We start from the raw sequence: 27,043 nt of genomic DNA, 5'->3' as shown, positions 1-27,043 counted from the left end.
GCAGCCGCTCTGGGAATGTTTGTGCAGTAAAACACTTGTGTGCTTCCCCAAAATGTTTGTCATTTTGAAAACGTTGGCTGGGGGTTTTCATAACGGTGTTAACAAATCTAAGTGTTTATCTCTGACCAATTTTGAGGGAAAATAAACCCATTCTTCTGTTCTAATTAGAAAGTAGAATTCTTCTTTCATGAGACTTTTTACATAGGCCAAGAATTTATCAAAGAGATAAGTTTTCTTTAAAAAAGAAACTTTCTGTTTTTGAAAAGTGCCCTAAATTAGACATTTACCTGCTTGCCATATCTTAGTTAACTCGCATTAGTTTGATACGTAGAATATTTCCAAAGAGTAAATGGTGAGCACACCATGGTAAATATAGGTAAAAAGTCAAACGCTTTTAATTCCACCTAACAACCGATAGCACACTAAATGAATGAGCCTGAACTTATTTCTAAATATGCAGAGGAAGTGACTCACGTCTTAAGTGGTACAGCTGATATGATTCAGTATTTTAAGCACATGGAAAGGATTGCCTTTAACTCCTTTTGGGGAATAAACTGATGCATTCTTGATAGAAGAAAAAAGATAATCATAACGTATTTAGGACAATAAGGAGTTTTTTAAGTGTTTTAGACACCTTGTTGCTTTGATGCATGTTAGGGGTGGCCAGATCAGGATTTAAAAGTGCATATCACATTAATGTACATGTCACTTTTCTTAGGAACTTATTTGTTAAAAGCCGATTGTTGAATTGCCAGAAATTGAATTCTACGTCCGTGTCTTGAAACAAAGACACTGACACAGTTGATAGAATTAATTATAATTCACTTCTAATATAGACAGTTGGTTTGTTTTTTGCTGTTAGTAATCATGCAGTGAGTGACCTACCATCATGAAGGGAATAAATTTTTTTATTTGCTTTATTATTAATTTGCCGTCTTATTATTTGCTGTATTGCTATTCTACCGAGTCATTCAGAAGTAGAAAACTGGGAAGAATGAATAAGAGTTTCGGCAAGTTTATTATTACCCACTGACTAGGAAAGGTACGAGGCAGACATGGGAAATACTACTGTCTGAAAAACACGGACACACAGGAAGTATTATCACAATATATGCTCATTTACAGGTTTTACTTCTTGAGGAAGATCTCTCTGTCTTATAAAAAGTAAGTGAAAGAGCCTCTACAGTTAAAGGAAGGGAGTGCTTATATTCTGAATTTGCATAGGACAATCAAGTGTGGTTTCCATGAATTATCATGTATTGTTTAGATTGGCTGACAGACCGACTTACACATCTATTCATTCATTTTTCTATTCCGCAGCTTGTTCCAAAAGCACATGAAGCAGGGTTCAGGTTATAACTCAAAACTTGATATTCTAATTCCATATTCAGAGGAGATCCTCTGCTAAAGCTAGGTATTTTACTTGTTTTTCTCTTAGCTACATTTTTTTAATTACTGTGATTATGGGTAGTGTATTTTGTTTTTTCACCGCTTTTATTGAATAGTAGATTCAATATTGGCACATAGGTGGATTTTGCCAAGTGTCGTGCCATTCTGGAGACCTAACGGTTCCTAATGAGTATGCCAACAAATCTCTTCTTCCTTCGCTTTATTATGGGCTTGGAATGTAGGTGTAAATGTAGTAAAAATTTGTTGTTTGAAACCAGTGGTCTTGTTTTCCTTTCACTCTATCGTGCTTTCAAAAAGCAGTATTTTGATTTTTTTCTAAATACAAAAAGATTACAAAGAGTTTTATTACCTGTATTCATGTATTCACGCCAGAGTTGATTATTATATTTTCTCTTATTTGCTTCAAGTCTTTTTCATAAATGCAGTGTGTTTTTGGAAAACAAAAACAGCGAAACACGTCATTACACATCAGGTCACCTTTCCCGGTCACTGTCCCTCCCAGAGGCGGGCGCCAACTGAGCTAAGGGGTTCTCTTTTCAGTTCGTGTGACGTACATTTATTTCCATATCCGTGAATAGTATGTGGTTGGTTGGCTCGTGTTTTAAATTTGCATGAACGGTATCTATCACCTTGTATGTCGATGCCAAGAAAATGAATTTTGCTTGATACTTTTGAATGGGTTTCTGGAGCCATTTCTTTTTGTGCACAGCCTTAACCATAGCTTACATTGCAGGAATTTACATTTCAGCCGATTGGATGAGCGATAGTCTTGCCATCTTTGTGTTTTCTTCATCACTCTCCTAAGGTGGTTGTGTCTTATTATTCTTTGGAAAGAAGTTCCGCTCTATTAAATCAATGATAGTTAGCCGGGGGATCTTGCTTAACAGTTCCTCAGGTGTCTGTGCTTTAAGGGGAGAAAGCCCAGAAGCCTGCAGTGGGGTGCTGCCTGTCTGCAGGCTGTCCTGTTTTCTGATCGCACACAGCCCCAGAATGCACCAGCTGGCTCTTCTCTTTCCATTTCCTTGGCTGCCCCTCCTCACCTCCCTGGCCTCACCTCCCCACCCTGGGGCTGGGCTGGCTAATCTCTTTTCTTTTCTGTCTATACCCACTCACCGGGTTAACCTCATTCCGTTTTCTGACCGTAAATACCATCTATCTGCTGCCGATTCCAGCACTCACTCCAAGCCGGCACATCCATCTGGCTGCCGGCCACCCCCACTCGCGAATCCGATGGGCATCTCAAGTCGGACAAGCCCCAGACTTGCGATTTCCCCCCTTACCTCCAAGAAGCACGCCTCCCCTCTCGTCTTCTCTCATCCTTCCAGCTACTAAACCAAAAGTCTTGAAGTCATCCTTGAGACCCTCCATCTCCAATTTACCCCTAGAACCTTTGGCTTTTTTTTTTTTTTCTTTTTGCAAAAGGTGTTCAGGATTCCATTACCTCTACCGCCCAACCCTGGTCACAGCTATCACCGCCTCTATGAAATCACTTGGAGGAGACCCTGACTGGTCTCTGTGTCCAACTCCAGCCTCTCTACGGACTCTTTTAACACGGCTGCCAAAGTGTTTTGTTTTCATTACGTCATCATTTTGCTGAAAACCCGCTAACGGTTTCCCGTCTCATTCAGAGCTCTGCTCTGCTGTGTGCTTGGGGGCTCTCCAGCCCACTCACCTTCCTCACACTGTCTCTCCCAAGCTCGACTCCCGTGTCTTCTGCCCTTGCTCAGTCAGCTACACCCACACGCACCTCCCTGCTCTTCATTAGACAGCCCAGCAGGCCCCATCTCGGGGCCTGCGCTCATTTCCTCTCTCCGGAGTGCCCTCCACCAGATCCCGCAGGACTTTGCTCATCACCTCCTTCAGCGCTCTCTTCCAGTGCCGCCCTGTCAAGGAGGGCTTCCTGACCCCCCTGGGCCAAAAGCACCCTCACTGTCTTCCTGCCAGCAATTCCTGCTCCTCTCTGTTCTGCTTTGTCTCTTATCGCACTTACCCCTACCCGGGGTGTGTGTGTGTGTGTGTGTGTGTGTGCGCGCGTGCGTGCGTGTCATTATCTGTTCCTTTCAACTAGGAAGTAAATCATAAGGACACGGATTGTAATATGCCCACTGCCATATCTCCAGCTTCTTAGGATGGTGGCTGGCAAGTGACAGGTAGTAAATAGTTGCTGATTTAATGAAGGACTGGAGGGGAAAATGACCTATTAGCTCTCAGAAAATTGTTCCACATTATTATGTTTAGAATTTGACATGTTAGTTTCCATGAAATCCCTTCACTCAAATCCGGTGGTAGCCCTAATATAGTATTTAATGCCTTTACTATGAGCAGTGTTTACGTGACATGGCCTAGGCAGACACAGGTGACATTGAGGCGATGATGGCATGTGTTAATTTGTTATTTATTGGTCATTGGATCAGAAGACTAGAAGTTAGTTCAAGTTCTCCGATGATTCCACCATTCCAGATGGGTGAAGATCTGTTCTGTTCTTCAGTAGTTCCAGAGAAGAAAAGTTAATTCTCTCATTGACACATCCATTTATGTACTTAGCACTCGAGCAGCTGTTACATGCACAGTCACTGCCCTCAGGAGGCACAGACTCAGCAGGGCTCGCTCCCCAAGGCTGGGGTTGGGGAAGGAGCAGAGATGCCTCGTTGGTTGTAGACAGATGACCGAGGGTGTCCCGGAAGTAGGGGAAGGGTCTTATCTATCCATATGTTGCTTTATCGGCGACGTACCTGCAGCTGACGGGGGGGCAGCATTCTGGACCGAGGGAGTTGTTTGGGCAAAAGCCCCGAGGTTAGGAGAGCGAAGTAGGGTGCTGATAAGCATGTAACTGGGACAAGATGTGAGAGAGTTGGACAGGACACATAGCTGACCAGTGCTGAGGGACGGGTCCGACTACGCAAGGGCGCACTCGCTCCAGGTGCAAACTATGCTCACTTATCCTTAGATAGAATCAGAGTCTCTGCTGTGGCAGTTGATACAGATGTCTTGATGTTGTGACACTCGAAAACCATTATTTCTTTGCTATGATTTTTCTAGTACTTTCACTCTTCTGTTTTTTAATTTATTTTTGAGAGAGAGAGAGAGAGAGAGACAGAGTGCAAATGGGTGGGGGGTGGGGGGGACACAGAGGGAGACACAGAATCCGAAACAGGCTCCAGAATCCGAAACTGAGCTGTCAGCACAAAGCCCAATGCAAGGCTTGAACTCACAAACTGTGAGATCATGACCTGAGCCCAAGTCAGACACTTAACCAACTGTGACACCCAGGCACCCCCATATTTTTATTCTTTTAAACATTCCATAATATGTAAAGTGTTCCCAAGACTTAAAAAGTTTAATTTTTTTAATGTCACCTATAGTCATTTAAAGCCATTGCCTCCTTAGACCCACATACACCTGTCTTTCAATCTGGATTATTTTTTCAAATGTTTTTGAAACAAAAGAAAAGATAATGGGGCTTTTAATCCGTGACTCTGGAATTTTCATTGCTGAGCTCTTTTTTTGTTTTGCTTTGGTTTTATTTTTGTTCTCCCCCCCTCCCCCGCCCCCACCGATGATGTGATTTTATTTTGTAGTGAGAAATTAGACCATAGTGACTAAAAGAAGCATGATTTCATTAAGTGGATGGTCCCGTTCAGCAGCAACAATAAAACCATAACATAGAGCAAAAGCCTCTTTCTGGAAGGCTGTTTCTATAGAGAAAGTGCCTCAGTTCTTCAATGTCCCTTATTCCCCTGTAGATGGAGTTTACAAGTTTGGGTGGAAAGTCTGGCGTGGTTTCTCTCTCGTGACATCCAATTGCATGTATACATGTGTAACGACTAACTTAGAAATCTCGTTCTTCATTTATTAAATTAGGGAGCACTGTTTCCCCTGGAATTAATTTCTACTCTGACCTAGCATCACTCTGGTATAGAATTGTCCCCACAGAATAGACTGTCCTAAAAGGTAAGGGCCTGATTTGTTCCCGCTTTTAAGGTTTCTGTGTATATTTGGAAACCCTGCCCTTATCGACTCTATAAGGATGTGATAAGGCATAGCAGCTTGTTATGAAGTGTTTCACTTTTACCGTCAATTTCCCTTCCGGAGGAAACATACAAATTACCAGGCATACATTTGTAGGAGATGAAGTGGCTGCCTTTTAAGAACTTAGGAAGGAGAGTCAATGCTTTCAGGTATTGCAGTTTTAAATTTTGAAACGTACATCTGCTGGTAGACCGGAGCTTGGGGGATCTGAGGCTGGTCAGTGTCGAGTGATCTTCCATTCGAGGTTCGCTTCTCTGCACCCTCCTTACCCGCTGGGGTTGCCCATCACCCTGGCCACAAGGGCAGCCTCCCCCTCGTAGGGATCAGATGCATGGCAGTGGTTCCTTCTTCGACTTTAGATGCCACCTAGGATCCCCTGCCCATCTCGACATTCCTGCCTGAGAGCATATTCTCCGTCTTCATGGCCCCAGTGATGAAAACGAGCAAACCTGCTGTCTTTGTTCTTCAGTGGTGAACAGCTTTCTCAAATGCTTCTGTGGCATCCTGGGGTCTTGATATCATTTCTCATATTTGTAATCTAACATAAATCCAGTATTAAGCCTGTGCACGCACACTGTCAGAAACCACACTGGGATTCCAGCTGCTGCGTGTCCACAGCAAACATTCAGGAAAGTGCGAAGGGCTTGGCCGGCAGCGAGGTGCACAGCTCTTAGCACGGTTAGTTTCCTTACCTGTACTTCAGAAAGGTAGTGGTTACGGTGGCTTCGCAGATGCCTTTCATGCCGACACAGCCTCAAGTTGTCGGGAGCCAGCTAGTCCAGCCAGGTGAAAAGTGGAAGTCAGAAATAACTAAGTAAACTCAACCAGTTGACTGTCCTTTAGCAGCACCTGCTCTTCCTAAACGCAGTTGACATTGGTCACTAATTATGCTGACAGGTTGTAGATGCCTACTAAAGAGAATAGTGATTCAAGAAAACTAAGTGAGATTCAGGAGCCCCTTGTCTTTTGGGAACTGAACCCATTCCTCTAAAATGTCAAGGCTCGATCAGCATGAAAATTTGTGACGTTGTCTTCTCCGGGTACTGGTTTAAATTCCTACGGAGTTTTGATAGCCACGTGACAGATTTCCTGGTTTAACAGTGTAGGAGCGGCATGGGCAGAGGGGTCCTACGGTGCCGTGGGAAGGGGGCTTACCTTCACGACCATCGCGGACAGACTGCCCATGCTAACAGGACATGTAATAACATACAGCATATCTTTAAACCTTGATCACCTCAGACCTCTGAGAGATGGGAGTCAATCTTTTTAAAGGAAAAAGTAACCCACAATGATGTTATTAGGGAGACCGGATTCTAAATGCCAGACTTTGCCAGAATAGCACCCAAAACCCTATCCTGAGAACAGTGTATTTAGGTTTACAGGAAAAATTTAGGGGTTTGGCCATTTAAATAGATCTTTTCTGTAGCACACATGTGATTGCTACCAAGAACTATCCTCTCTGAGCTTACATTTGTTCAACAAAATGTAGCAAAGGCTCAGAAAGGCAGGAATTACTAGAGTATGTCACCAGAATATTTCTTTCTTTTTGTTTGTTTTTTGTGGGTTTTTTTGGTTGTTTTTTTTTTATTTTTTTTATTTATTTATTTTTTTTATTTTTTTTTTTTTTAGAGAGAGAGAGAGCGTGAGAACAGGCAGGGGAGGGGGATAGGGACACAGGGACAGAGGATCCAAAGCAGGCTGTGGGCTGACAGAACTGAGCCCAATGTGGGGCTCGAACTCACGAACCATGAGATCATGACCTGAGCTGAAGTCGGACACTCAACCGATTGAGCCACCCAGGCGACCCCGAGTATTTATTTCTTAACCATTATTACCATTTGGTAATGTCTTGGCTAGCTTAGGGCTTTCTGGGAAAAGTCCAAGGCTTCCTATGCTATATGTATAGTTATTTCTGGATGTCTGCCTCATTTTGTCTAGTTTCACCAAAGGTTTCCTCTGGGTTTATTTCTCCTTAACCTTGGTGTTTCTTTTCCTGGTATTATCGTCAATCTTTTTTTTTTTTTTTTTTTTTTTTTTTTTTTAATTATCCTAAACCTGTTCTCTTCTGTGCCCACCAACATGATACTGGGAATGTCCTTCATTGGGGTCACGTGCATGCTCACTGGGTGATAAAGAGCACTTACTGAGGATCAATGTGAAAAGGATGGTGGAGGAAGGACTGAAGACCCTGGATATTTTAAATTCCTTACTACTCTTAGTAACAGCAGGCTGCATGGCTGCCCATTTTAGCCTGTAATTCTTGTGCTGATGTCCAAGTGGAGTAAATGGACAGATGCTTGGAAACATTTATTTTGAATGAAGCAGGAGGCATTACAAATTGTTCTAAGCCTACCATTAAAATAAGGACATTTGCCATGGGGTGCCTGGGTGGCTCAGGCAGTTAAGCCTCTGATTTCAGCTCAGGTCATGATCTCATGGTTCCTGAGTTCGAGCCCCTCATCCGGCTCTGTGCTGCCAACTCAGAGCCTGGAGCCTGCTTCACGATTCTGTGTCTCCCTCTCTCTCTCTCTCTTTCAAAAATAAATATTTTAAAAAGTAGATTTTTTTTAATTAAAAGGAAATAAAATATGGGCATTTGGCATTGTGAAGAAGTTTCTGTTTAGCTTAAAACCAGCAACTCAAGCTGTAATTATAGTATGTGCTCACGAAAAGTCTCATCCCTCCAGCCAGCTGCACGTGGCCCTCCTATTCATCTTGTCGTGCAAAATTACACTGTCTCAGGAATTTGGTCCCTGTGTTCTTGGGGTATTAGCGAATGCTTTTTCGTTTTCACCTTTTATGTCAAAAAACGCGCTGCTGGCTATTTGCTTTCATGCCTTGATCCAAAGAATGTTTTTGTCAACAGAATGCCGGACCTCAGTGCTAGGAATGTTAATATGTGCCCTCAGCTGCCAAACTGGGAGAGCCATTCAGCGTGGCAAAATGCAGCTGCAAAAGTGATTCTCGCTGGGGGTGAGGTAGAGGATAATGTGTGTAAGAAAACGATGTTAGCTCGCAGGATTTAAAATCTGTAGCACATTTACCCTTAAAATAAATTGAAGTGTGTTTCTCTAAATGAAATCCTGTCTACATGAAACCTGCACAGAATGTTTTTGTCACTGGGATTTTGTTGGAAAACATTAGTACTCCTAAGAAAAATTTCCGTGTACGATGTGAAACCATAAGAGCTCTTAAGATTTATATTTAAGATAAATAAGTCTTAATGTCATTAACAAACGACACAGATCAGAGTCTTTCGGTGTACTTCCTAAAGTAAAACGTTAAACTCTGGCCCATTACATGCTTAATGATGTTTTCATCTTTAAAAACATCCAAAAATAACACAAAAGTTTATTACTGCAGTAGTTGCGGGCTTTCAGGGAAAATTTCCCCAGTTTTTGCGGCTGTTTGTCTGGATCTCCAAGTAATATTTCTAAACATGTGAGAAGAACAAAAACAGACAGATGACAGCAGGAGAGTGTGGATCCCGGACGGGGTGGTGCTGACCTCTCGTGAGTCTGAGCACCTTCCAGCAGGTGTCACTGTCTGGCAAGGATGGGAGGGCGGGGTACCCTTCATCCAGCCCTTGCCGGGTTTTGAAATACATGTCTAGGGAAATTGTTCGAAACATTTACTCTTGAAGAGCAAGGTCGCTGCACCGAATACCTCTTCTTCCCCTCGTGAATTTAAATTCACAGAAAATAAAGTTAATTTTACACTTGCATAAAATGTTACTGAGTATTGGAAAAATAGGAAGTAATAGAAGTCTTAAGGGCCACGCATTTATGAGTTTGGGAACACGTATGGTTTTTTTTTTTGTATCTGTTCCGGGGTCCCTGGGTGATGCAGAGGGGTCAGACGCTCCAGCCTTGACGCTCCTGGAATATTACACTCTGTATTGTCCACACCACGAAGGGAACGGTTGCAAGAATAGTGCGAAGTCAGTACATCTTATCGGCGTAACGACAGGACTCCTAGATACATGGAAACCTGGTTCCAGATTTCCACTCTGATGCGCCCGAGCCGTATAGAAATCGCTGAACTAGGATGAATTTGATCATCGGTGCTGCTATGAGGTGCTTGTTAGATTTAAGCATGACAGCAGAATATAGACGTGGGCAAATTTTTTTTCTGGAAAGGGCCGGATAGTGAATGTTTTTAGGTTCTGTGGGTCATACGGTCCCTGCCGTGACTACTAACGCTTGTGGTTGTGGCCAAAAGCTGCCTTAGGCGGTTTGTAAACCAGCAGGCCTGCTGTGCATCGGTGAAACTTGATTGACCCGAACAGGCAGCAAGCTGCACGCGGCCAGCCCGGCAGCCGTAGTTTACCGGCTTCTGATGTAACAGGTGCTCGGCGTGGTCTGGCGTAGTAGTTACTACACTGTGTAACCTGCTACAGCAAAACGAGCGATACCGCAGAGTCCTAAATGGTTAAGTTCGGGGAGTGGTTAACAAGTCTGTGTTCTCGTCCCCGCTGGCTTGTGATCACAGACAAGTCACTTTTCCCTTCTTTGTCTTCTGTCAGCCTAATTTCTGAGGCAGTAGCAATCATCGTCTTTGGGGGTAGGAGCGGGGCTAAAGGGACCACGGGGTTACATGAAAGGACTTTTATTAGCACAAATAAACAAATTTGTGTTCATGTGAGTGGGTGGGCTCTACGTCGGTGCTACGGATATTTAAAAGGATGCCATCGTCTTCCATTCATTTAAGCTCTCCGGTCTATCTTTTCTCTGTCACCCTAGAGTATCAACCCTGCTTAACAAGTATGTAATGATCCAGAATTCATTTTCAGGTTTCCAAACAGGGACAGTGGTCTCCCCCTTCAGGAGTTTGAAGACACAGTGCATGCAGGGAGGTAAATATTACTCTCTCCTTGTCTTGGCGAAGGAAATCTGCAGAAAGGCATCCCAGCCCTTAAGTCCTCCCAAGCTGTAGGCCTGTGGCTCTGTCCCGGGAGAAAGGAAGGTCCCGAAAAACCACTCTGTCTTCCTACCCATCATACCTCCAACTTTGGTCTGAAACTTGGCGTGATCGAGGCAAAATCAAATTAAAATGGAGCCACATAGTTTTACCCCCTTCTCCTTAAACAGTGTATGGTTTTTGTTGTTTCTTTTTTAAATCTCTCACATAAATTGCATACACTGGAAATCTGTACCTATATATAAATTGCAGTGTATTTGTAGTGAAATATAAAAGGTTAAATCACTAGTTTACATTCTTCTCGGGGATTGCATTTTGTATGTTCTCCTATTCATAATCAAAGATTCTAATGTGTATACCTATAAACATTTCAACTCATGCATATTCATAAGCTAGCTGCATTTCTGTAATTTATTGTTGACCTTTCGTATCACTCTGTAGTTAGATTTTTAAAATATGACATTGGAATGGGGGATGTTTAGCACAGACTCAGGAGCCAAACATAACCTGGGTTTGAATCTCGGCCCTGACACTTGTGATCTGTGGGCTTGACCCTTGAAAATAATTAACTGCATTTCACAGTTTTTAAAATTATTATCTGAGGAAATGTCATGTCCTTAACTAGTCCTTGTTTTAGTTATGATCAAATAGGATTGAGCTATGTGACGTGCTAAGCTAGATTCTAACAGAGTCTTGGTGGCCAGACCCAGAGTAGAGCCATTCAGTCCCCTTATGCACAACGAACCAAGAGATGTAAAAATAGGTGCAAGATACAAGGTAGGAACAGGTTCAGGTGCTAAAAATTTAACATGTGTATGTAGATCCTGGTATATTTTGGAGAAATCTCCTGTGCTTTTAAATTGACCAAGAGAAGTATTGGCTTTGGTCTCAAGAATTCATAGTTTCTTATTAAACAATAGGAAAGAAAAAAATTGCTTCGCAGAAAGAGAAGTCTTTATGACTGTAAGAACAGCAGGGAGGTGGATTTCATGCAAGCCTATCTGAATGAGATGAAATATCCGTGTCGATAGAGTAAGGACAAGACCCTGGAGTACTGACAAATTGTTTGTTTCACGCAGTTTTCCAAAAGATTATTTTAGTCTCACAGAAAAGCTGCTGCAAACGAGTGTAGAGAGTTCCCGTGAGCTCCTCACCCAGCCTCTCCTTGTGTCGGTGTCTACATAACGCAGGACATTTGCCAACCCTAAGAGACTAACTCCAGCTCCGCGTTACTGACTAAAGGACAGAACTGACTTGAATTTCACCGGTTTTGCCACCGTTGTCCTTTTCCTGCCCCGGGGTCTCCTTCAGAATCCCACACTGCACTTCGTGGCCCATGCCTCTTTAGACTCTGCCAATGTGTTCCCCTGTCGCTGTTGTCTTCTGTGACCTAGATGTTTATAGGGAATACTGATCGGTTATTTTGTAGAACGTCCTCAATTCAGGGTTTTCTGATGTACGCTCTTGATGGGATTGGGGTTGGCAGTATTAGGAAGGTGCCGTAGGGTGACTGTACTTTTGTTAGTGTTCGATATCGGGAGGTACATTACGTCAGTACGTATTGTTGGTCATGTTAACCAGGACTCTCTACTGTTAACTTACTGCCTGTTGTCACTGTTAAACGCTTATGGGAGATGCTTTGAGAATATGTAGATGTCCTGTTTCTACATTAGTGGATCTTGCCGAGGGGATTACTAGGGCGTTCTAATTTATTAATTAGAATTTTTCTGCAGGGAGAAGTTACCATGTCTCCATTTGTCCCCTCAGCCTTTTATTCAGTTATATCACTATGGACTCAAAGATATGTATTGTATTCTTTGGGTTATAATCTTTTACGGTGTTTTCTTGTGTATAGCTCAATAAAACGGGCCATCGAGAGCTCTTTGAGGGCTCTTCCTGTGCCCTTTCAACCTGCCCCATGTTTTGTTTTTTTTTTCTTTAAGAAGTTCCTGATTTTCTAGCACCCCAAGATGTTTCAACCCCAAAATCAACCATTTCTTCAAGGCCTCTGGTTCTCTTTACCGGAGAATGGTATTTAGAAACCAAGATCTCGCTGGATGGTGTGTTCATTGCTACTGACCTGTCACTGCTTCTGAGCCCTCTCAGTGGATAGCGCTAGGAAGTATATATACATGTGCTAACTCCTACTTAGGCACTATTTCTGTATCTGTGTGTGTGAATACACACACACACACACGCGTGCACATACATGTTATGCCATATACATGAATGAAGCACGAGTCCATACATGTTTCCGATTCCAGGCCAGCACCACAAAGTTGACTCTAGCATTTTCTATTTCCTTCTTTTTCTTTCACCCACAATGAGGAACCCGGTCCTCATCTACAATGTGTTTACGTATTTGTTCAACTCTAGTGTTAATCGGTGAGCCAGTTCCCGAAATCCTAACCCACCCGAGAAAGACAGATGTAAGTTACAGTGCAGTGTTTGTGTGCAGTTCTTTTTGTCTTTAGCCTTCACCTCACCTGGTCAGAGCCCTCTTTGCGAAGGTCACCTAGGGTGGGACCTTTCTTCCCATCCCTACTGAGTGGGTGTGTGGTTCACTTGTACTTCAGTTAGGTCATCTATCTCAGCTTGCATTTATCTTAGATTCTTCCCACATCCTGGCTGATTATGCTTCTGTTTACATCCCATAAAGTTCACTTCATGGTTTACAGCTCACTCTATGGCAGTCTTTGACAAATGCAGAGAATGGTGTGTCCACCCCCACAGTTCCGTCACCCCAAAAACTCCCCTAGGGCCATTCCTTCATAGACAACTGCTTCTCTTACCCAGCAAACCCTAGCACCACTGATCTCTTTTCCAGAGTGCATATAAAAGGGGACATAGAGTAAGTAGCTTTTCGGGTCTGGCTTTTCACTTAGCATAAGGCAAGTAACAGTTATCCATAGTTCATTTCTTTTTATTGTTAAGTAGTATTCCATTGTATTGATGTGCCATGATTTGTTATCCACAGACCAGCCAAAAGATCTGGAGTGCCTCTAGTATTTGGCAAATATGAATAAACTTGCTATAAGACATTCATGGGGCTCCCGGGTAGCTCAGTCCGTTAAGCATCTGACTTTGTCTCTGGTCATGATCTCGCAGTTCATGAGTTCGAACCCACATCGAGCTCTGTGCTGACAGCCCAGAGCCTGGAGCCTGCATCAGATTCTGTGTCTCCCTCTCTCCCCCTCCCTGCTTGCACTCTGTCTCTCTCTGTCTGTCCAAAATGAATAAACGCTAAAAAAAAATTTTTTTAAAGACATTCACATATAGGTTTTTATATGAATTTAAATTTCCATTTCTGCATGGTTTCATACTAGGGGTAGGAATCTCTGGGTCATGTGGCTGGTATAGGTTTAGCATTGTAACAGACTGTCCACACTGCTTTTCAAAGTGCCTGCACCATTTTACAGTCTCACCAGCAATGCATGGGAGTTGAGTTATTCTGTGACCTTCCCAGCACAGTTTAAAAAAACTATTCTAACAGGTTTACAGTGGTATTTCGTTGCAGTTTTAATTTGCATTTCTTCAGTTGATGATATTGAGCATATTTTCATATGCTACTTGTTTTCCAGATGTCTGGAAAAGTATTGGTGAAGTATTCAGAAATTTTGCCCATTTTTCAAGTGGGACATGTATTTATTTATTGTTGAATCTTAATATTTTAAAAAAATATATCCTGGAAATATTTTCTTGGTCAAAAATGTAATTTGCAGAAGTGGTCTCGCCATCTATGTCTGTCTTTTTGTTCATTTTTGCAATGTCTTTCTCAGAGGGAAAAAAAAATGAATGTTCAGGTTGCCTAGTTTATCAATTTTTTTTTTTTAATTGTGCTTTTGGTGTCCTACGTAAGAAACCTTTGTCTACCCTAAGGTTACAGATTTTCTACAGTTTTCTTTGAGAAGTTTTACAGTTGTGTATTTTACATTTAGATATATGATCGGTTTTGAGTGATTGTGGAAGATATAAAGTATGTGTCATGTTTTTCCTATGTGGATGTCCATTTATTTCAGTGATATTTATTGAGAAGACTGTCCTTTCCCCATGGAGCTACCTTGTTTTGTTTTGTTTTGTTTTGTTTTGTTTTGTTTAATTTATTCACTTTTGAGACAGAGAGTGTGAGCTGGGGAGGGGCAGAAAGAGAGGGAGGGAGAGAGAATCCCAAGCAGGCTCTGTACTGTGAGCACAGAGCCCGAAGCGAGGCTTCAACTCACAAACTGTGAAATCATGACCTGTGCCAAAATCAAGAGTCGGATGCTTAACTGACTGAGCTTTTTTGTGAGATTTTGTGAGATTTTTATTGCGATTGTATTGCATCTATAGATTGAATTTGGGAGAAAGGCTACCTTAACAATATTGAAACTTCCAGTCTGTCTATGAATATACTAGATGTCTTCATTTACTTCTGTCTTTGGTTTCTTTAACTAGTATTTTGTAGTTTTCAACCTACAAATCCTGCACATTTTTAAATTTTATTCTTTTGGTGCTATTTTAAATGGCATTGTGGGTTTTTTTTTTAATGTTTATTTATTTTTGAGAGCGGGAGAGTGCACGTGCACATACACCTGTGTGCCCGTGCACACGTGGGGGAGGGGCAGACAGAGAGGGAGACACAGAATCCAAAGCAGGCTCCAGGCCCCGAGCTGTCAGCACAGAGCCCGACGCGGGGCTCGAACTCACAAACCACAAGATCATGACCTGAGCTGAAGTCAGACGCTTAACCAATTGAGCCACCCAGAAGCCCCAAATAGTATTGTATCTTTAATTTTGAATTCTAGCTGTTCATTGGTGGGCAATAGAGTTTTTAATAGATTTATTATCCTTTTAATATCTATGGGTTTGTAGTAATATCCCCTTTTTCTTTCCTGTTGCTGGTGATTTGTATCTTTTTTTTTCCCCTTGGCCAGTATTACTAGATGTTTGTCAATTTTTTTTTTTCATTTCTTTCCCCAAAGACCCAGCTTCTGGTTTTATTGGATTCCTGTTTTTCTTTTTTCAGTTTCTTTATTTCTGTTCTCATATCTGTTATTTCCTTTCTGCTCCCTGCTTTGGGTTTAGTTTTGGTTTCTCTTTTTCATTTCTAAAGGGGAGAACTTAGATTATTTATTTGAGACCTCTCTCCTAACAGAAGTGTTTGATACAGTAAGTTTCTCAATAACCACTTCTTTAGCTGCATGCCACAATTTGAGTGTTATATTTTAATATTCATCTAGCTCAGGAGCGCCTGGATGGTTCCGTCAGTTAAGCGTCCAACTTCAGCTGAGGTCATGATCTCATAGTTCATGAGTTCAAGCCCTACATCCATCTCTCTGCTATCAGCATAGAGCCCGCTTCAGATCCTCTGTCTCCCTCGCTCTCTACCCTTCCCCCATGCTCTTTCTCTCTCTCTCTCAAAAATAAATAAACATTTTGGGGCGCCTGGGTGGCGCAGTCGGTTAAGCGTCCGACTTCAGCCAGGTCACGATCTCGCGGTCCGTGAGTTCAAGCCCCGCGTCGGGCTCTGGGCTGACGGCTCGGAGCCTGGAGCCTGTTTCCGATTCTGTGTCTCCCTCTCTCTCTGACCCTCCCCCATTCATGCTCTTGTCTCTCTCTGTCCCAAAAAATAAATAAAAAACGTTGAAAAAAAAATTAAAAAAAAAATAAATAAACATTTTAAAAATATGGGGCGCCTGGGTGGCTCGGTCGGTTAAGCGTCCGACTTCGGCTCAGGTCATGATCTCACGGTCCGTGGGTTCGAGCCCCGCGTCAGGCTCTGTGCTGACAGCTCAGAGCCTGGAGCCTGTTTCAGATTCTGTGTCTCCCTCTCTCTCTGACCCTCCCCCGTTCATGCTCTGTCTCTCTGTCTCAAAAATAAATAAACGTTAAAAAAAAATTTTTTTTTAAATATAAATTCATCTACCTCAAAGTATTTCTAACCTTTCTTTGAGACTTACTCTTTGACCCACAGATTATTTAGGAATATGTTTCGTAAGTCTGGAATATTGGAAGATTTTCAGGTATCTTCCAATTATTGATTTCTAGTTTGATTCTGTTTTCATCTGAATACTTACTCTGTGACTTTTATTAACTTAAATGTGTTGAGGTTTGCTTCGTAGCTCTGAATATGGCAGAGATTGGTGAACATTCCATGTATACTTATAAGGAAAGCATAGTGTGTTATTGCTTGGAATGTTCTATAACTGTCAGCTGGGACTAGTTAATTGATAGTGTTTTTCAGGTCTTCCTTCTGTGTTGTCACTCATTTTCTGTACGCTTGTTCCATCACTTACTAAGAGTGGGATGTTAAAATCTTCAACTCTAATTGTGGATTGGTTTATTACTTTTTTCAGTTTTAGCCCCATTTATTTTGAGGCTCTGGTTTATTAGTTGATATACGTTTAGGATTATATGTCTTTTATCATGATGTAATGTTCCTGTTCATTCTTGATAGTATTCTTTGTTCTGAAATCTACTTTGCCTGATACTGATACAGTTTTTCCAGCTGTGATTTCGTTAATGTTGTAAGGTATACTTTTCTCCAAACTTTATTTTCAATCTGTTTATGTCTTTGTTTAAAATGGGTTTTTTTGTATATAGTATATATACTTGGCACTTGCTTGCTTAATCCAGTCTAGCAATTTGTCTTTTAATTAAGGTATTAGACTTGAATTCCTTTTAATGTTATTTTTCATGTAGTAGAATAAAACCTACCACCTTGCCACCTGGGTGTGGTTTATTTATTTATTTTTTTTTCTTTTTATGACTTAATTGCGCATTTTTTTTTATGACTCTGTTTTATCTCCTTGACTTTGTTATTTACCCCTTTTTAGAAAATTTAGTTGTCTTCCTTTACATAATGCTGCATTACTTCACATGCAGCTTAGAGACTTTGTAACTGTATTCACAATACCTCCTCTCTGTTATTTGTGCTGTTGTTTTCATACTGTCTACGTTTCCCGGTGCCGTAAACACCCGGTCCATTATGTCTGCCACAGATGTTCAGTTGTCTTTTAGAGCAAGCAATTAAAACTTTACAGAAAGAATCCTTATTCTGCTTCTGATACTCTTCAGCTTTTGGTGTCGATCCACATTCCCTTCTGAGCCCGTATCCTCTCTGCCCAAAGAGTTTCCTTGAACATTTACTGTCAAGTAAGTCTACTGGCAGTGAATCCCCTCCGTTTGTATTTTTCTAAGAAAGTCTGCATTTCTCCTTCGTCTTTGAACACTGTTTCCGTTGAGCATAGAACTCTGGGTTTGGCCATTTTCTTGTTGTCATTGTTACTTTGTTTTTCATTTGTAGCATCTCACTGCCTTCTCCGTCACCTATGTCCAGCTCTCAGCTGAAATTCCCACTGGACACTGCGGGTGGTCCACAAGCCTTTAACCCATCAATTAGTTTGAATTCTCTGATGCTTCTGACATCTGTGTCCTATCCGACTGGTTCTGATTGCTTTTTCTCTTCTGCATATGTTTTTTTTTTTTTTCCTGCCTTTTTGTATGTCTCATAATTTTTGTTACGAGAGCTAGACATCTTGTGTAAGACAGTGGAGACTACGTAAATAGGCTTCCTGCCTCTTGACAGGTGTGCCTCTCCTGCCGGGCCTTTAGTGTGGGCATCAAGAGTTTTTGTAGTTAGAAGTGGGGCTGCAGGTGTGTGATACGTTATAGATACGGCAGGCTTCCAGCACCAGAGGCTTCAGATTCCTCTAGACTTAACTTGTCTTTGGGGGAGGAGGGGTTGATTAGGAGGGCAATGCCCATTTCAGTCCCAGTTTTAGGTGTCTCAGTGAGTGTCAGTCTACACATTCCCGTTCATCTCCTGTCCCTCTCCCAACAGTTTTCGGCTGTTACCCGTTATGTAAAGATCTTAGCTTGGCATTTAGGGGTGAGGAGGAGGACAGGATGCCCTCGGGTTCCGATTCAGCCTCAGACTCCCACACGCGCCATGCTTTTAGGTTCCTGGGCCGTGGCACTTGTGTTCTCCCACCACTCCCTCAGCTGTTGTGGGGGACTCAGCTGGTAATCTTGTCCTTCCTCAAGGAGCAGAGCTGTGTTTTTTCTCCTGTTCATCCCCTCTCCCCACTGCAGTAAGTTTTCACTAGGTTCCTAAGGGCAGCCGTGCTTGTGCCCTTCCCTCCGCAGTGTTTTTCCCTAAAGGAGCGAGAGGAAGCAGATCCAGGTGGAATGTCTTGTTCCTTCTCTCTGGCTACGGCGCCTGTCCCCCAGATCTGGACAACAGGGGATACTTCACACTCTTTCCTGTGAGGACTTGAATGGGGTTCATGGCACAGAGCCTGCAGGAAAGAGTAGCTTCAGAGGATTCACACAACGCGGGCAGTCCATACTTGGCTCTGACCAGCCTGTCATCTGTTGAGCTGAACCCTCCTGGCCAGCGTCCCATCGCACACACCCCAGATGATGCTGGCTTATGTCTACTCTCTTCCCACAGACACCGTCTCTGCTTACGGTTTGGAGTGTTTGATTGACGGGGACCTCAGCTTTATAGGGAATATTGAAAAAGTCATCAATATGAAGATAGCCTTGTTTGTTTGTTTGTTTGTTTAAGATAGAGTAATAATTTTTAAGTGAAAGCACATCTTACCCTAGTTAGACTTTGGAGCTGGGCTCGCCTCTGGTGAAGTCAGCCTGTCTGGTAACCTGTTCCCTGGTCATCTCATGTCTTTAGATTTTCTTTCCCACTTTCCCCTCAGTCTCTTAAAATATGTCTGACTCGGCACTGTTGGAGCAAATTCAAAACAAATTGGGAGTGACTCCAATTTTAGAATTTCAACCATCTGATAGGGGTCAGGAGAGCTATCTGTGAGGCAGGGGGCAGGCCATTTACCCAGAAATCACCCATTCCATCTCTAGCACGGGCGCCTGGTGGGATTCAGGATATTAGCATTATTTCATAGCAAAACCAGCAGAACCCTCAAAGCAAAAAGCATATGAAATCATGTGTTAAAGTAACCTAAATGAATGTGTTTTGTCCTTGAATGTTTTAATTGTAAAAGTAACGTGCTTGAGATCAACAGCAGAAAAGTTCTAGTCCATTCCATCCTCTTGAAATAATCAGCCTCCAACGGTTTGGTGTCGATCCTTTGAGACTTTTCTCTAAGAACTTGGTAGTATAGAAGGAATAGTAAAATCAATTAATATGCAGACCATTTGGGATATGCAGGAAGCAAACGTGTTGCTTATTTCCCTATTATTTTTCCTGCTCAGAAAGTATACATAAATGCAGAATGTTAAAAGTATGCGTAAATGCCAGAATGGTTCACAACTAAGCTGAATACATTCTGATACCTTCTTTATTATAGCTCAGCGCCAGAGATTTGGGGTAGAGGTGTTGCATTCATCTGCCATTTAACTTTTTAAAAGTTTATTAGCTTTCTAAGGGAAAGAACCTCTAATTTTGTGAGATTCTGAACAGATAAAAATTTAAATCCAGTTTCCACATGATCTTACGAGAATTAAGAAACTATTCCCTGGACCTTCCTGAATCTTCTTTGTTAAACACGGTCCCGTGTGACGTTATGAGGCTGATACTAATGACTCTTATTAGTTATGGTTCCTCTTCCTGTGAGGAGCGAGTTGGATTACCATAGGGAAAAAATGACAGGAAAATTTAGCACCTCTCTTAGCGAAAAGAAAAGAAAAAGGTAGAAGTCTTAAGTCCTAGAGAGTATTACTACCCAGAGCACAATGGAAACCTCTCTAAAATACTATCCAAATATCAGTTCACATATTTCATAGAATTATCAAATAAAATTATTGGGCTCACAAATCTAAATGCCATCAGTTTGTTTTGCTTTTTGTTTCAGTTTGTTCAAAAGAGAGGCAGAGAAGTAGCTAGAGCTCAGGAAGAGTTGTGTTGAACTCTGTCAAATTTTTTATATCTTCCCGTCTTCTTTAATGGTTGAGTCCTTCACGGGCTCTGTGCTGACAGCTCAGAGCCTGGAGCCTGCTTCCGATTGTGTGTGTGTCTCTCTCTCTGCACCTTCCCTGCTCGTGCTCTGTCTCTCTCTGTCACTCAAAAAATAAATAAACGTTAAAAAATTAAAAAAAAAAATAGTTGAGGCCTTTATTTCTGATTTTCTTGGTATATTATCCTCACCTGCCTAACCTCCCGAGGCCCATTTCACATTCTGCGTCCCTGACAAGTGTACTGGCCATGCCACTCTCTGTCAGCGCCCCGCTTGTCTGATTCCTGGCCCGACTGACTTATTCTCCCCCCTGCCACCCCTCCTCGGCTAAACTGGAGACTTTCTGTGAGTAGGGCCCTTCTCTGTTATGGTCCTCACAGCATTGCCAAGCTTATAAAAACTAAAAGAAAATAAAATGCTGCACCTGTCCACATGCGAAACATGCTATAACATCGCCCCTCGGTTGTTTTTATTAGATGAGAAGCAAAGATTTGGTTTCGAGCGGTCTGGGTATGACCTTGAAGAGTCGGATGGCCCGGATGAGGACGATAATGAAAATGAAGATGACGATGAAGACAGTCAGGCTGAATCTGTCTTGTCAGCGGCTCCCTCCGTTACGGCCAGCCCGCAGCATCTTCCGTCTAGAGGTGGCCTCCAGGATCCTGGGAGCACAGAGGAGGACGTCAGGATCGCCGACTGCTTTTCTGGGGCGCACGCGGACCCGATGGACGTTCTACCCAGAGCCTTGCCCACCAAGATGACCGTACTTAGCACGGTGCAGTCAGACCACAGCCGGAAGACAGAGTCTCCGGTGAAGACTGGGCCACTCGCCGCAAAAGACGGAGAAGAAACGGCTGCTCCCGTCGACTCTTCTAGGTCACCGGAGGCCACGCCCAGGTCCCCGTGTCACCAGATGTCTGTAGACTACCCTGAATCGGAAGAAATTCTGGGAAGTTCTGTGGCCGGAAAGAACACTACTTTAACCCAGGTAAATGTCTTGTTGTAGGGTTTCCCCACAGGGGGATCCTCATGGCTCAAGAAAATAATGTACTAAGTTTTTGTTTTTTGTTTTTTGTTTTTTAATTTATGGCTAAGTCAGTGGGTTCAAGTGCAAGTTTTGGTTGTATTTAAAGGCAAAGGACTTTACTTATGCCCCCTGGATTCTTGCTAGGTATTTTAATCAGAGGTCACATGTTACTTCACATAAATCTGTGAAAGAACCAAATGGTTCTCTAAAACTACACTCCTTTTTAAAAATATATATGTTCCAATTGGGAACCTGACTCTTGGGACCTATTTATCCCCCTCGCTTGCCCTGAATTGTTTTTCCATTGGCATCGATTGATGTGACGGATCTGTGCTAAATTATCCAAACGTTTTGCACTTTGCCCCTGTCGACACGACAGCGACCAGTGTCTGTGGCAAAGTTAATGTGGCCCCCAAAAATGTATCAAGAAGTTCACTTTGCTTGAATGATGAAATTGCTGTGACAGCTTGGGAAAGCTTCCTGCCGGAGAACCAGCTCGGGGCCAGACACGGGCCTGCAGAAAGCCACCCTCTGGGTGCTTTTTACCCCTGGTGGCTCATGAGGAGTGTTTAATTCTACGCCGAATATATTCATCCCACTGACCTCTTAACGTCTCTTACCTTCTCTTATGTCTTGTATGTATCGACGATGGCCATAGGGTTTATTTCTGAATGTGGCAGATCTTGGTTTGCTAGGTAACACTGGAGAAAACGAAAAAGTCTGTGAAAGCTCAGATTTCTATAGGCTATTCTAAATGAATATAATTTAACATAATTGCATTAATATTTAAATTATACTTGATATTTAAATTAAATTACTTCCAGACTGGTCACCTATGTTCTCAGCTTCTCTATCCCAGGTCACTTACATACCTGCCAGTGCCTGGAAATCTGATTTTCAGTAGACCTTTCACAAACATAGGAAGCAAGGGAGGGAGGGAGGGAAGAGGTGAAGGTAGGAAAAGAGGGGAGGGGAGGAAGGGAAGGGAAAGGGAAAGGGAAGGAGGAAATTTGTAAAACTGCAAAGTATTCCATGAAATGCGTTGCTGTTCCTTGCCCTAGAGATTAAAGACATAATAGATTTTTTAGTTGGGAATTTCTTTTTTATAACGAAGACATCATTTTTTAGCAGGCCTGTCATTTTTATGTGAATATACATGCTTTCTCCTCGTTAGGAAGAGGAGATTTTACGCTGGCAGTTTCGCTGGAAAGGGGTTTTGTCTGTTGTCTTTCAGGGCACCGCTTGCGTGCGACGACCCCCTCCTGCCGCTGAGCGCGGCCCGCACACAGCAGTGGGGGCTCCCTCAGGGGCCTCGCCTCAGCCTGACGCCCAAGAGCAGAAGCAGAAAGTGACCCTCCAGACCCCTCCGGGCCTGCCCTCTCCCCAGACTCATCTGTTCAGCCACCTCCCTCTGCATTCTCAACAGCAGTCCAGGACACCTTACAACATGGTTCCAGTTGGGGGAATCCACGTGGTCCCCGCCGGCCTCACGTACTCCACGTTCGTGCCCATCCCGGCGGGGCCGATGCAGCTCACGATCCCCGCCGTCAATGTGATTCACAGAACTGTGGGCCCGCCCGGGGATTCGGTCGCAGAAGTTTCCGGCGCTCCCAGCCCCGCCGGAGTGGCCGAATTGAGCGGCGTGGTGCCGTGTATTCCCATTGGCCAAATCCGCGTGCCGGGCCTTCAGAACCTCAGCACGCAGGCATTGCAGCCGCTGCCGTCGCTGGGCGTGGAGACCGTCAACATCCTGGGCCTGGCCAACACCAACGTGGCCCCGCAGGTGCACCCGCCGGGGCTGGCGCTCAGTGCCGTGGGCCTGCAGGTTCTCACCGCAAACCCCTCCCCGCAGAGCAGCCCCACCCCTCAGGCGCACATTCCAGGCCTCCAGATCCTGAACATTGCCTTGCCCACTTTAATCCCCTCTGTCGGTCAAGTGCCCGCCGACCCGCCGGGGGTTCCCGAGATGCCCCCTTCCCAACCCAGGGCGCGGGAGGCGCCCCCCAGGCCGACTTCGGGAGCCGGCGCAGATCAGGGCGGCGGGGCCTCGTCTCCTCAGGGGTCCCCCCAAGTCCAGCGGGAAAATGCAACACACGTTCTAGATGCGTCTGCCCCCGCGAGAGACCCCGGCCGGCCCGACGGCTCAAGGAAAGCGGACGCGGGCAAGGCCGCCGCCGTGAATCACGTGAAGCCCAGGCACGAGCTCGCCCCCCTGCAGGGCAAACCAGCCGCCTCGGCCGAACCTCTGCTGCAGGTGCGTCCCGAAGCTTCCCTGGAGCCTTGCGGCCTACGGACTCGCTCCCCAGAGGGGCAGGTGCCCGGGCCCGCAGCGCCGCCCCGAAGGCAGGCCACCGCGCAGTTCAGCGACGTGAGTAGTGACGACGATGAGGACAGGCTCGTGATCGCCACCTAGTGGGCCTCGACTTGGGGGGGGTTTGGTTTGGTCTGGGCTTTTGGTGGGGTTGGTTTTGGGGTTTTTTTGTGTTTTTTTGGTTTTTTTGTTTTTTTTTTTTATATAACACTTAAAGGTTTCTTTGAAAACCCTCCTTTCCTTAAAGCACATTTTTCTGACATAAACTCATGACTAATCTTTGTGCAATCATGAACTTTTGACCAATAATTGTTGTTTTGTGTCCGCTCCAGCCATTTTTGTACATGTTGTATAGACACTTGTGCCTTTTAGGAGTTTATGTTTAGAAGCTGTACAGATTGTTGAATATCTATATACATAAAATATATATTATATATGTATATGAAAACCAGGTAGTTATTTGTGTTTAGAAAGAAAAAAAAAAAAAACCCTGTCAAATCAAATGATTAAATTATATGTTGCACTGTTAAATATAAATTTTTATGGCTGTGGGGCAGAGTTTCTGTGTATAAATTAGTATGTAAACTCCATATTTATTGTATTCATATTAGTCTTTGAAAATGGGTCTGTCCTTCCTGTGTAAGACAGTAACTTTACACTTCAGACAGATTTTCTGTGTCATGAAATGTTTCAGTAAAATATTGTTTACTGACTTTACCTTTGCTTCACTTGTGCCTTCTTTGTATATTTGGCGATCAGTAATCTGTGTTCCGAAAATAGCCGTAGGTCACATTCTGTCTACGCTCAGCCTCACCCTTAGTTTTGAGAAACGGGGGCTTTACTGGTGTTACTGCCGTGCGAAACTCCGTGAAACCCACCCAACTGTGAGGAGTAACTTCATAGCCATGAACTTCTAGAAGGTTCGCTACTTAGAACTCTTTTTGTAAATGCATATGGCACAGAGCCTGGAATGGGCAAACTTCCTCAGTGCAGGTGGGACCATTTCTGGTAAACAGAAAATAAGTTACAAAAACAGTTGTCCTGAGAACTTGGCTGAGGCCCATGCTCCACCCCCAGGTCTGTCCAGTAGCCACGGACTCTTTCTTTCCCTCCTAATAAGTCCTGTTTTTTTACGCTCCGAGAGCTCTCTGACCAGTACCGAACCACGGAGGGCCCAAGATTTACAGAAGAACCAAATTCAGACTTTGAATTATTTACGTGATTCTCTTTAGAAATGATGCTTTCCTGTCCCGGGAGGCTTAACTGCCCTTATTCAGAAAAAAATTCAGTTACCTTTGCAGCGATTCACATTATGACCTAAGCGTTACAGATGCTGGATCTGTGAGAACGTGTTTTAAGGTTGGAATTGAGTATGTCGCACATCGTGAAGGCAATGCATTCACATTTTTTAAAGGCGGCCTCCTTTGTGGGGATACCAGGGCTCTGAAGCCGTTGAGACCACAGACTGTTTGGGGGAAGTATTCTAAGGAGTTTGGAGACCTGCTATTCGTGAGCCCCCGCTTCCTGTGACTTTGGGAAAGGCACCTGCCATCTCGGTCGGCATGCCCTAAACCTAAATTATCTCTAGAAGGCACTCTGGCCACAGCAGGCTCTGATGGGTCTGTGATGCTTTTGACGCATGCTTAAATTTTTATTTACACTTACCGACAGATTAAGTACCAAAATTCTCTCAAAAATATAAAAAAAACAAACTTTATATTTCAAGATAGATTTGAAAAGAATCCTAGAAACTTCTATTATATCCATCTATCAATATGGTTGTTGAAAATGAAGTCCATTATCCATCAAATACCTCAAAATTACTGTTTTAACTTCATGTCATGCTTTCTATTACACTTTTTGTTGTACTTGGCCAAAAATTTTAAAGCAGTGTAACATTTTTATTGTGTAATCACATTTTAGGTATGTATAACTTCTCTAAATTCAAAAGTAATGCTCAGAATTTCAGGATTGGGTGTTTCTTTTTAGTTTGTAGAGGGAGAATTTTCTTAATTTTCCTACATTTAACCAAATACCAAATGTTGTGATATAATTGGATGCCCCCTTGAGAATTTTATCTAATGCTGCCATGTATCTTAAGCGTCTTTTGCAGTCTTGACTTTTTAAGATTCATTACATTATACACATACCTTTAATATTAGTGACTTTAGTACTCTAATGTGGCTTGCAAATATTTTGCTGGCATTTGAAATATACAGCTAAGTAAGAAACATTACCTAAGTCTGAGCCATTATAACCTAAGTGTGAGCCATTATATTTTGAAATAGTTATGTAAACAAAATACAAGGAAATAATGTTGAACACTTTCTGCAAAGTCATCTTTTCCTAAGGAGCATTGTTATTCTTAAATATGCGTGACTTTCAAATGATGCAATCCAGACAGCTAGTGAGACTACATGTGACTTACTCTCTTGTACTGTCATGAAAGAGACAGGTCACTAGAGACCGAGAGCACAATGACCATAGCAAATCCCGATGATGTTATTAGCAAAACAGTTATGCGTTTATGAAAAGCATAATGTGAGTCAATTCAGTATCTTCTTTTATGAACCCACAGCAATGTCACTCTCAGAAGTGTTGTAGCTAAAGAGCCAAAGGTCTGGGGTGCCTGGCTGGCTCAGTTGGTAGGGCACGTGACTCCTGATGTCAGGGTCGTGAGTTCGAGCCCCATGGTGGGGGTAGAGATTAAAGAAAATAAATAAATCTCACCTAATAAAACTTCTAAAAAAAAAAAAGTTCATCTTTCTAGTTTTCAAAAGTTGCTAGATCCATTTTATGAAAATGTTGAGTTAATGGACATCAGTGACATTCAAGTAACTTGTTTTCATTCTTTCAACTTTAGGCTATAATGATACTTAATGTTTTCAGAATGATAATTAACTGATAATATTTCATGTAGAGGTTTTGTTTCTCATTTTTTTTAATAATACAGCTGTGACTTTCATTTCACTTCACAGAAACAGTATAAATAATACTCTTAATCTCTAATCTGAATTTTAAATGATGGGGCTTAACAAGGATTACGGAGATGTTCATTATTTTTGTTGGAAGACTGTTGATATTTCTTGATGTGTGCTCAGGTCAAAATATAACATCAATGAGCTTCTTAACTTTTCCGTTTTTAAGCTTACACTTTGAGATCAAGTTTAAGCCACACCAAAAGGTGACTTTTATTAAAGTAGGTTTGTCTCAAAACTACCTATCCATTCTAAACACGGGATATTAAATCTAAGACAAGAATCTTCTGCCGAACTGATTTCCCATGACTTGGAGTTATCTCTTTAACCGTCAATGAAGGTTATTATTTATATATTTATCTTTTAATGACCCTGACTCTCTGCCGTCATTACAAGAAGAAATTTAAAGCAAAACTGGTAAAACTTTTTTTTTCTACAAATTATGTAATCTGAAAGT

General features: G+C 42.8%; 1 protein-coding gene across 7 annotated transcripts in view; it reads left to right on the top strand.

Annotated features, from left to right (window-relative positions):
* The window catches only part of HIVEP1 (HIVEP zinc finger 1), a 149,339-nt gene extending 125,014 nt beyond the window's left edge, over nt 1–24,325 (top strand). For 6 of the 7 annotated variants that reach the window (XM_058732996.1, XM_058732997.1, XM_058732994.1 and 3 more), the window contains 2 exons: nt 20,747–21,258; nt 22,472–24,325. In XM_058732996.1, the coding sequence (XP_058588979.1) occupies nt 20,747–21,258; nt 22,472–23,710 (1,751 nt within the window). In that variant the 3' untranslated portion in view covers nt 23,711–24,325. The remainder of the gene's footprint in view (nt 1–20,746; nt 21,259–22,471) is intronic. The other variant, XM_058732992.1, reaches the window with a different exon arrangement.
* The last annotated feature ends 2,718 nt before the right edge of the window (nt 24,326–27,043 follow it).

Source organism: Neofelis nebulosa, chromosome 6 (genome assembly GCF_028018385.1).
Source record: "Neofelis nebulosa isolate mNeoNeb1 chromosome 6, mNeoNeb1.pri, whole genome shotgun sequence".
NCBI lineage: Eukaryota > Metazoa > Chordata > Mammalia > Carnivora > Felidae > Neofelis > Neofelis nebulosa.
The sequence above is the reverse complement of the archived record's forward strand: the minus strand, read 5'-3'. Positions and strand labels throughout refer to the sequence as shown.